At 42.5% G+C, this 11,897-nt stretch overlaps 1 protein-coding gene across 11 annotated transcripts in view; it reads right to left on the reverse strand.

The window, feature by feature from the left end:
• CSPP1 (centrosome and spindle pole associated protein 1) overlaps positions 1 to 11,897 on the reverse strand; it is a 116,622-nt gene that overhangs the window by 62,963 nt on the left and 41,762 nt on the right. For all 11 annotated transcript variants that reach the window (XR_015058247.1, XR_015058248.1, XM_085881486.1 and 8 more), the window contains 4 exons: positions 11,807 to 11,864; positions 3,280 to 3,595; positions 2,928 to 3,105; positions 653 to 821 (listed from right to left, as the gene is read on the reverse strand). Coding sequence is in view for 9 of the 11 variants with exons in the window: in XM_085881486.1 (XP_085737612.1) it covers positions 653 to 821; positions 2,928 to 3,105; positions 3,280 to 3,595; positions 11,807 to 11,864 (721 nt within the window). In the remaining 2 variants the exon portion in view is untranslated. The remainder of the gene's footprint in view (positions 1 to 652; positions 822 to 2,927; positions 3,106 to 3,279; positions 3,596 to 11,806; positions 11,865 to 11,897) is intronic.

Raw genomic sequence — 11,897 nt, forward strand, 5'->3', positions numbered from 1 at the left:
CCCTCAGATGTTTGTTCAAAGCACTGAATTACATAAAATTGGGGTTACCAATTAGCTTACACCTCGTCTTCACCATCTAACTCGGAACATCTTTGTGCCAGAATAAGCATGCTACATATGTTACATTGAAATGATGGTCATATACGAGCAAAGTTCATATCAGTACTATGCACATTATCTTGTGCACAAATTGCCAAAATAGCATGTACTGTGTTTGTGTTGCAAAACAAGAAGTCGTGGTAGCTGGTAGGGTTGTGTTTGCACAATGATTACAGGTGGTACAGATTTAAGTAAATTTCAGGAGTTTTGCACTCTTTGAGGCAAATCACGGAAGAAATGTGTGGCAGTCATTGCTAATGGTGGTCGATGCTTTTCTTATATTTCGACCAACAGTGGACATGGCAGCGGTCACTAAATATCTCTGAGAATTCTCAAATTATGACTCAAACTGACCAGTGGAGAGCTTGACAGAATGAGGCATATGAGCTGCTGTAGAAAAGTCAATAAATACAAGAAATAACTTCATGCAGATTCAGCAACTGTGATTGAAATTTTAAAATGAAACTTTTGCCAAGGTGTGTATCCCATGCTAGAATACAGTGTTCAAATGTAATCACATCTAAACTTCATCAATTCAACAATGCAAGGTCACCTGGATCTTCAACTCCTCATGGCATGTCAATTTATCTGTACAACTCCCGTCATCACCTTCCTTCCACCATTGAGTCATGATCACACTTGTTGGTTCCTCAGTCTGTGCCTTGTAAGCCAGCTCTGAAGATTGCTTCACCGTGTGGTCATGTGCTGATAATGTTCCTGTGCTGCTCAAATGAGGAACATACAATTAGAACATTTCTCGAAATTAAAATCAAGCTTTACGTGTACAACATAACATAGTGAACTACAATGACACTTGTTAGAGCGCATACCTCCACCACGCTGAACAGTTTATGTTTTCTAACCCACTGATAGGCTGGATCTGGATCCAGATCTCAATAAAAATCGAATCAGCTTCTACTTGTCGCCTACCCAACTCATCCATAACCTTATGAAATGTCTTGCTATATATCGTTTTTGGCCACATCTCTCAATGGTGAAGAATCACTTAGAAAATTAAAATATTCTCAGATCCATGGTTGTCACACACCCAACCTGTCCACTAAATTTGGTCTGAATCCGTCCATAACTTTTTGAGATATCCTGCTCACAAACAGACAAACAGACAGGGGTGAAAACGTAACCTCCATCCACCTTTGGTGGTGCAGTTAACTCTTTTGAGTTTAGGAAGTTTAGTCGACTTTTGTATCTCTCTATACATTAAAACATGTACTAATAACTTTCACAAACCTCAACAGTGACATCTTCCTCACTTCAATATAGAATGGTAAAATGAGGTCATGTTGAAAAGTAATTCCTGCTATTCTTTTTCTACATAACAGGCAACAATATTCATATGATGAAGGAAGGCACAGTCTGAACATTAGTTCTTCCCACCACTGGGTGCGCAGTTTTGTGATTCTGACACTGTTTCAGTGCTATGTTCGTAAAAATGCAGAGGGGCAGTACGATGTCAGTGCTGTGAAGCGTGAAGCGCTGGAGATGACATGACTGGAGATGAGAGTTGAGTGCGCTATTATGAGCCTGAGAGGAAGTGACAGTCAATGGAGTACCGCCACAAAGGATCAACAGCCCAAACTTGGCTCCGTCAGATTTACATCTCTTCTCCAAACTTGAGGAACACCTTGGTGGAGACCATTTTTATTCCGACGTTTACGTCAAGGCCGCTGTGAAATGCTGGATAAGTCAGCAGGATACACAGGTCTATCTGACGGCATCACAAAACTATGTTAACGTTGGCAGAAATGATTGAACTGCATTGATGATTATGTTGAGAAATAAATATGCACCATGATAGAATAAAGATTGATGTTAGTATCTGTCTATTTCATTTGAATATCTTTTTGTTTTGGAGAAAAACAATAGGAGGAATGATATTTCAAAACGTCCTCAGACATGAAATGGTTCACTTAACGTTTTGTGTTTTTGTCTCCGTGCACATCACAAAATGCAAGTCAAAAAATCACGTCCTGGAAATGAATCCAAGATAGTGTAATTCACATCATACGACAATCTACAACTATAGTCAATATAAAATGTGACTTCAGCTACTACGTTTTATTGTACAGAGAGAGGGAAACTCTTGGACACATTAAGAAAGGGAATGAACAAACAGGAAAAGAGAATAGTGATAAAGGGAGATAGAGAGATAGAGAGATAGAGAGAGAGATGGAAACCTTGCAAGCTGAGGTAAGAGAGTTGCATTAGGAATGGATAAAGGGGATAATAAAGATTGTGGGTAAGGATGGGGGTTGACGTGACATCGTGGTGCACTACCTGCTTGAAATCCTTTCAGGAAGTGGGACAGCACAGCCTCTGGAAGGCGGTTTCAAATCCATTAATAACTATAATATTAGTACAGTACTTAATTAGGTTGGACTGGTGTGTAAATCACGAGTAGGAGGAGGAAGATGGTTTATTAATGCCGTTTCCAAAGTAACGGCAACCTTTTAACCTCTATTTAAACTCCTTGCATCAATACAAGGGAAATAAATAGAAACTTGGCTGTGCAGGTATTTTACCTTCAATGCAAATGATGAGATGACTTTCAGATCGAAATAAAATAAAAAATGTTGTGGGAAAATTACAGTCAATACATTCAAAACTTTATCTTTTCATTTTACCACCATAAACATATGAAATGCCACTGAGAGTTTCATCCACATTTTAGATCTCATTAAAAATGTTTTCCCCGATTATGAATCAAGGTCCTGTGATCATGTGATCATCATCACAACAATTCCCATGAACATCATTTGCACAACAAGTGGCAGGAAAACTCAAAAATCTTCCAAAAAGGCAATACTCACTGTTTCACTGCCTGCTTAGTAGCTACACATTGAAGTTGGTTGCCAGGAGGTAGAAAACAGTCTCTAGAGTACTGCAATCCCACCGTTTGCATGTGTGGTTGGGCATACATGGGTAGAGGTTGCAGGTTAGTGTAGCCAACACAAGGAACGGCACAGCCACAGTTAGTGCCGGTTTCAACTGGAAATAATTGGGGAAGATGTTTTTGGAAAGAGAAGACAAAATGAACAAAAAAACAAAACAATACTTTACAGATCAGAATGCATGATTTCAAGGTTGAATCTCTGTTTAAAATTTTAAGAATGCTAATTTCCAAAAGAATGCGAATTTCCAAAAAAAGTAAAGAACTCCTACATTGTGCAGCAGATGGCTCTGGCATGTTGCTGGCATTCTGGTAGTTGTGGTGAACTTGACTGTGGGCAAACATGCAGTTTGTAGAAGGGATGTAGGTATGACCGATAGGTGGGAGGGGATTGTGGTTGTGAAGGAGAATGCGAGAGGGTAGTTGATTTTGACCGTGGGATAGGACGTGCTGGATATGAGTGGGGCGACAGTTAAGAGTGGTTTTTGGAGGAGGGTATGGTGGAGGATGTGGTTGTAGAACAGCCTGCGGCGATTTGGAAAAATCAGCTTTCCAAGGAGAGCCCAGCATTTTGGCCAAGCGATCTGCCTGTTGAAAATAAGAAAGAGATGATAACAACATTGCTGATAACACCATGTTTCAGAGGCATTTTTTGACTTCACAAGGAAAAAGAAAAAAATAATAAATAAAAACAAGACTTTGTAGTTTATTAGTGAACTAAAGAACTTTGATTGTAAGTTGTAATGGAACGAATCATGAAGAAACCCAAAAATGATTCAGTAAAAATGCCCGAAAAGAACCTGAAATGAAAGGAGTGAAGGATCACAAGTAGCTATTTATGATTAGAATGAAGAAAAACTGATACAAGAGGTGTTAAAACCTGATACTCACTATCCTCAAAGATAAGCCACCAATTTATCTTGGTAACACAAACACACGCACACACACACACCCAACCTGGGAGGACTCCGGTCCTCCTTCTGAAATCCGCATATGGAGATAACCAACAACATACATTCTATTTCTTTCCAGGTATGCCTCATAAGGGAACCAAATTCCTCCTGAAAGAATAGCATTTCTCCACCTTCTATCCTGACTGGCGTTGTAATCGGTAAAATGACAGCTTCCAATTGAAAATGAAATGTATTCATGTACTTTTTCTTTTATATATATAGTGTTTTAGATTTCCCACCCGTCGGCGTGCGAATGACAGCGTCTAACCAATAGCGGTCGCTTCACCCACCGAACAGACAATCCAGTCGCGGCTTTCCGGATCAACGCCGGAAACCAGCCACGTGTGTGTTTTTAACCACACCACAACCTTGTCCGCACTCTACCCGCGCTACAGAGTCTGATCGACAAATCTTCGATTTACCTAATTATTCGCACGGGTAGGTTACTGAGAGATTGTACCTCAACGGGACCGCTTGGAAACGAGCGGCTTAAGCAGCTCACTTCCTTTTGGGATAACCGAGCGGGGTATTATTGCGCAGTCCCATTGGACCCGATCACTTTACCGGCTATATAAAATCCAACTATATTCCGAGTGCAAGATGGGGCAGTTCAATGAGGGAATGGATGCAACGAACAGGTTTACATTCACACAAGGACATTTATTATAATAAAGCAAGTATGCAATTAAACAAGGCAAAACACGAATGCAATTATACAAGCAACAAAAGCACAACAAAAGAACTACGACCGTCTATACGAAATGCGATGCAAACATTTACAGCACCCAAAGCACTTAACAATTTCCTACTTATTAGACGGGTCCACGGACACACGTACGCACACACACACACACCCAAGAAATGGTGGCAGAGGCCTTTAATAACGAACTCCAGCTCAGAGGACAGGTGAGCTGAAACCCAGAGCTCACCTGTCCTCGATCTCGAACCTCGAACCAAATCTCGAACCTCTCCACCTCGTGTGGTCTTCAAGTTGTTCAGACCCGGGCTCCAGCGAGAGCGAGCTGGATCCAATCGCCGTGAGCTGTGATCCTTCCCGAGCTCCCGTGAATCCTCCTGCGCTTCTCAACACGTGCTGGTGAGACGAGGTGCCGATCCTTCCCGTCGATGCGTCGCTTCCCCGAGAAACCACCTCCACGAAGAGGTCGATGAGTCACACCAAGCCGGGAGCCAAAATGGAGAACAGAGCTCCACAAACCAAGAAGAAGAAGAAGCCACCATTCGCAGCTCGAGCTGAGTGACCAGCTCAGCTCTCTTCCAAGCAAAGCAGGTCGAAGCAAAAAGCTCTCCCGAGCCAAACAGAAGCCGAAGCTCACTGAACCACCAAAGCAAAAAGCCTCCAAAAAGCCTCCTCCCGAGCCAGGCCTCAGCCGAAGCTCACTGAGATAGCCAAAGCAAAAAGCTTAGGAAGGCCTCAACCCTAACCCAAGCCAAACAGGACCCGAAGGTCTGCTGAGCGACTACTCTCTGCCGAAGCAAAAAGCTTATTACTCAAATTCCGAACACGAACAGAGACGATCTCCTCTTATCCTTCTCCCGCCCTTCCCCCGCTCCCGGCGTGACTCGTGACTCATGCCCTCGTGCTCCACCCCCCGCTAAGCCACGGGTGGGAGGGAGTTGTTGACATCATGAGTCACGGGATGGCAGGGTTCTTCTTGCAATTTGCAGAAGAGGGGGAGGGATGTCTCAATTGTTCGTTCCCTAACTATTAAATCGATTCGCAGCGCATCTGATCGATTTCTGAACATTTAAACTATGAAAGGTGAGCTATCTAGGGAACAAGTACTTATCGACATAGCTGACTAAAGGAACCTGTATGTTGTGTGCAATCGAATTCCAAATTCGAAACACAACCCCCTCCCCTATTTACAGACTCGTCCCGAGTCGTTAAATTTTCGTGTGACCAGCATGTGTAAGTTTTCCCCGAGTACGTTCTACCTTCGGATCCCTGAGTGCGACATTTCTTTATACGTGTTCCAAAAATAAATAACCTAATGCGCTGCATAACTAACTAAACAAACTCTCAGACTCATTCGGACAACTTAACTAAAATTGCCGGCGCTAAAACAAACATGCAAGTGAGGTTCCACGTATTTACAATTTTCACTCAACTTATCCATTAATTAACCATGGCCCAGGACCTGTGATCTGTGAAAGGGAAAAGGTAAAAGTCATTACAAAGTCATTGGTGCAGGGGAGTGGATGGAGATGGTCGTAAAACACAAATGAGCATGATGGATGCACGGGCTGCCTGCAGGGCAGGCCTTGCAAAACTGGATGGTCCTGGTGCACATGGTGATGAATGGACACAGGGGCAAACACAAACAAGGGCTAGCAGGCATGGGGTCATGGCAGAGGCAGGCAAACGAGGCATGGCAAGGCAAGTCCATGCAGAACAGGTGGCTGCAGCACAACAGGCCGGCAATGAAGCTGGCCAGCCTCTGGTGTGGTTCCCTCAGGTCTGGAGGGAGTGCGGTGGTGCCGGCCGCTCTGAAGGCGGGCTCGGACCTAGCCTACTGTCTCCCCCCACTCTATCGCCTTTGCCTGTCTCTGTCCATACTCACTCCCTTAATGTGCCACACAACACAACAAAATTTATCCCCTCTTTATTTTTATTTCCCTTTTATAATTGTCTCCCTAACAATTTGGATGAAAATTAAACTATGAAAGATGAGCTATCAAGGGAACACAAGCACTTATCGACATAGATGACTAAATGAACCTGTATGTTGTGTGCAATCGAATTCCAAATTCGTAACTATATATGTATGTATATATATATATATATATGTATATATATATATATATATATATATATATATATATATATATATATATATATATATATATATATATATATATATATATATATATATATATATATATATATATATATATATATATATATATATATTTACGAATTCTACGCCCGCCGGCAATGAAAACAACCGCATTTAACCGAATCGCGGCCGCTTTACCCACCGAACGTGCAATTCAGTCTCGACTTTCCGGAACAACGCCGGAAACCAGTCACGGGTGTGCTCCAAGCACACCACAACCTTGTCCGCACTCTACCCGTGCTACAGGGTCCGATCGCCAAATAGTCGATTTACCTAATTATTCGCGTGGGTAGATTACCAAGAGATTGTACCTCAGCGAGGCCTGCTTGGACACGAGCCGCTTAAGCAGCTCGCTCCGTTTTGTGATAACCGAGCAGGGTATTATCGCAAGTCCTCGCTGGACCCGATTATATTATCGGCTATTAAAAAGCCCGCTATTATTCCGAAATGCAATATGGCAGTTCAATGGAGGGGAAATGACGTGACGAACAGGTCAACATTCAAATAAACCAATGTCACCCGCAGGGTGACCCGTATCTTGCCAAAAGGTGACCACGTGTGACCTCTTTAAGGTCACACTGAGGTGAACAGAGCTGCTATCCACCAGGAGCGACTCCTTGAGGAATATCTGCCTTCGAGAGATTCTGATGAGAATCGTTCTGCAGAGTAACCATGAAAAATATGTGTTTGCCTCATAACGTCACCAAATGACGTCATAATGTCTCAAGCTTGACATATCTAGAAAGCACTCATCGAGGTGTTCAATTTGAGGTACTACACGATATGGTTCCTAAAACTTGAAAATTTGACCTTGGGGTCAAATATGTTTGACCTCAGGCGCTAACCATGAAGGTCAAGGCCAATCGCCACCAAAAATTAATCAGCTGAGCGCCAGACCATGAACTATATTCCCATGAAGTCTGAAGACGATCCGATCAAAATTACTCAAAAAATAAGGGTTTCGTCAACTCCCCTAATTTGCGACAAAGTGAGCTTGACCTTTGACCTTGACCTTCAAGATTTTATGCGCTGAAAGGGACCTCTATGGGCCTCTGATATGCGAAGTTACAAAAATTTCCAATGATAACTGTGCTCTGCAGAATTTTTTATACGTGATTACAGACAAACAAAAAAAATATATATATATATATATATATATATATATATATATATATATATATATATATATATATATATATATATATATATATATATATATATATATATATATATATATATATATAAAACCATACAAGCTAACTAACATGTCTTGCAAAAGCTTCGTTTTGGCAAGATAAGCACATTTATTCACACACGTTTGCAGTCAGGTATTCATGCAGGCACTTATACAAGCATGCACATATGCAATTATATAGCCAACAAAAACAATGCAAAGGAACTACTACCGTTTATTTATTCTTTACACACTTACACACAGTTCTACTTAACGGACTCGGTGCCACAACTTTCATACAAAGAAAAGCAAGGAAAAACCCCCTCAAAGACAAGGGGGTGGACTGGACCTCTCGGGGTCTTTATGACATGGAGTTTTAAGGACCGAAGTAGCTCCAAGAGGCCAAGCAGGTTACCTTCCTCGCTGGGGCGACCCGCGACGTTCCGTCCACACGGCAGCTAGCATAACCACGGCTAGGCCGCGGCCTGGTGATTCGGGCCCCAGCTGGCAACGCCTGAGAGGAACGAACGGGTCTTTGCTCTTTCTGAGTTGATGCTCTCTTTAAGAACCCGTCCGTCCCTCAGTGATGCTCGGACTGTTCCGAAGCCCGATCACCTCAGACCGTTCGGTGCTGGTTGGCGAGCTCTCTCCGGCTCGCACACGAACACGCAGCTCCGCGCGGCACAGCAGGCTTGGCCGTGCTCCCAGCTCACGTCTCCTCCGCTCTCCTCAGCTTCTCCACCGACTGCAGGCTCCAGGCTCCAGGCTCTCCGAACCCCGACAGACACTCCACCGACTGACTTCAGACTGGCGTTCCGCTTGGCCTTTTATAGGGCCCGAGAGACGAGGTTTGGCCTTCACCCTCTCAACTCTGACCCCCACTGGCTCCGTCCCTCTCGCTCTCTTGATCCGAATCTCGGACGAAGCTTGCACAGAGCGGACGTGCGCGATATCACCGACTTGCGCAGCGAGCGGACATGCGCGATATCACCGATTTGCGTGGCGAGCAAACCCCCGTGTCTGCCTGCAGCGATGCCGTTCGATGTGGACTCGCTGTGGCTGGCGCAAAGATGGCGTCGCTTCGGAGATGAAGGTGAGGCGCGGTTGTTCGAGTTGATCTATTGGGGGAGATGTGGATTAGGGGATGGTGAGGAGATGTCGTTGTTGTGAAGGCGGCTGTGGAGAGGGTGTGGTTGGTGGTTGGCGTAGTGGAGAAGGTTGTTGGTGGTTGGCGTGGTGGAGAAGGTGGTTGGTGGTTGGCATGGTGGAGAAGGTGGTTGGTGGTTGGCGTGGTGGAGAAGGTGGTTGGTGGTTGGCGTGGTGGAGAAGGTGGTTGGTGGCTGGCGTGGTGGAGGAGGTGGTTGGTGGCTGGCGTTGTGGTTGGTCCAAAATAATGATAGTAAAAGAAAAACGGCGAACTCAAAGATCACAGACCCGATCACACGAATAATTCCCATTCGACAATGGTGGGGAAATCTATCTAAACACAGACTTATCGGCATAACTGATCGCAGGACCTATTTGATGCTTTGCGAATTTCCACAGCCGTATCAATATATATATATATATATATATATATATATATATATATATATATATATATATATATATATATATATATATATATATATATATATATATATATATCTTCTTCTTCTTCTTTCGGCTGCTCCCGTTAGGGGTCGCCACAGCGGATCATCCGTATGATCCGCATAGAGATTTGGCACATGTTTTACGCCGGATGCCCTTCCTGACGCAACCCTGGTCGCCTCTTTCGACACAGGGATATGGTACACCTATTTTAACCCGGGTATACACATATATATATATATATATATATATATATATATATATATATATATATATATATATATATATATATATATATATATATATATATATATATATACATACACATACATATATGAAAGAAGAGGCAGCAAAGAGAAACGAGATTGCCAGATCACCACATTTCACAAGCGTTGCTGCTTGTAGTGAGTTATTGATCTTCGGTCAGGGTGACCCAGAAGCAACTCGCTAATTCCAATAGCACCACTCCAAGCAAGGTAGGTGGCTTTTCTGGCTCTCTTGTGCCTCTTGTTCTCAAGTTCTCACCGTGTTATAAAATAAAAGTGGAAGTAGCAGAAAAATAGTAAGAGCAAGAAGAACAAAAAAAACAAACAAGCAAGAAAAACACCACCACCAACAGGGCAGAAAGGGAAACAAGGATCTTTCTGTACAAACTATCCTGGCAGAGCTAATTGGGGTATTACTGGATGTCTTATTCTAATATTGACGATGACATAACTAGGTAATTAATCCCCTCTTTCACCCCCTCTTTTTTCGTAACTATTTTTGGACACGTCAAGGTAATGTTTCTCATTTGTAGAACGTTTAGAATGTCCCACTTAAACCGAAAACATTTTAATGGAAAATTAATCGATATAAGTAAGATGACAGTGACCATCTGTGCAGTTTACACTGGCAGGGGAGCCTAGAAGTACGCACACTCATGTCCAAGCTGTCACGCTTGGGTCCTAATATCGGTCCCGCTATAAGCTTTCATCTTGGTATTTCACAGGCAGGGTGATTCATCAATGTGGGTGTCATCCCACAGATGGACGTTAAACTGGTGTCTCGTCTGCAAACATTCGTTGGTGGACGTAAAAGATCCCACAGTGTACTTCGCGAAGAGTAGCTGAGCAATTGCCGGCATCATGGCCAAAACATTCCAAAATTCCTGCCCTAACCTCACGGTCCCCATCCCAAGGGAAGGAAGTGCAAAAGGGTCAACCTCCAATTGGTCACTAAGGGGGGGTCACTGCACCCCTTAGTTGGGCATGCAGAGTAGTAGTACTGTAGTAGTATCCTGTGCAGTTTCCTATCCCTTCTCTAATCACTTCTAGCATCACAGCCAAACTTTATCGGAATAATTAACAATGTCATACAATCCTACCTACGACATCTAAATTTAGTTCCAACTCCTCTTATTATTTTTCAGCCAAGTTCCATGCCAGATGACGTCACAGCATGTGCTTTAAAGTGGAATGTCAGGGTATTGTTGCTGCTGTTGTATCGTCTCCATTTACTCCATTTGTCACAAGGTTATTGTTGTTGTTTGCCCTCATCTATCTATATATTACTAAAACTCTCATCTTATATATACATGTTTATGTATATGTATGTGTATATATATATATATATATATATATATATATATATATATATATATATATATATATATATGTTACCAAAATACAGCCAAAACGGTACACGATAGCATAAAAAATTTCGGGCCACCTTATTCATCATTAGCCTGCGGTGTGCATTATCAAGTTTCGTTCAAATCGGGCAAAGAAAAAAATTATTTAAAAATCAATTACCGATTCAGTGAAGTTTTGGTTTGACAATCCATAAAGCGCAAGGACAAACCATGGAGAATGTGTTGATATACCTTGAGAAACGGGTTGGCCGAACGGTGACTCCTGAGGTAAACGCTCAAAAGTTTGACCACTAAATAATATGAAGATTTTGTGTCTTTTTTTTATTTTTTTTTTTCATCAACCGCTGTCACAATGGGAACCCAACGGGTTCATGGGTCGTCTAGTGTCCTATAAAATTCCATTCCATCCGATAACCCATTCTTGATTGGTATATCCGCTAGTTGGTAACATTCCAGAAATTAAAGGGAAAACAAATTCATGAAAATAATTTAAAAGTCACCCTTTCTCTGTACTATTAAATTTTAGACTAAATATTAAAGCAAAAAGACACAAAGAGAAAACAGAAGCAGGCCCCTTTACAAATGACTCACATTCTTCTGTGGGTCAACAGCTCCAGAGATGGGAACTGCCAACTGAAATTCCTTTTCACTGTTGAACATAATTCAGAAAGGTGAGCATCCT

Source organism: Eptatretus burgeri, chromosome 5 (genome assembly GCF_056783735.1).
Source record: "Eptatretus burgeri isolate ZD-2024b chromosome 5, Ebu_testis_v1, whole genome shotgun sequence".
NCBI classification, from domain to species: Eukaryota; Metazoa; Chordata; class Myxini; order Myxiniformes; family Myxinidae; genus Eptatretus; species Eptatretus burgeri.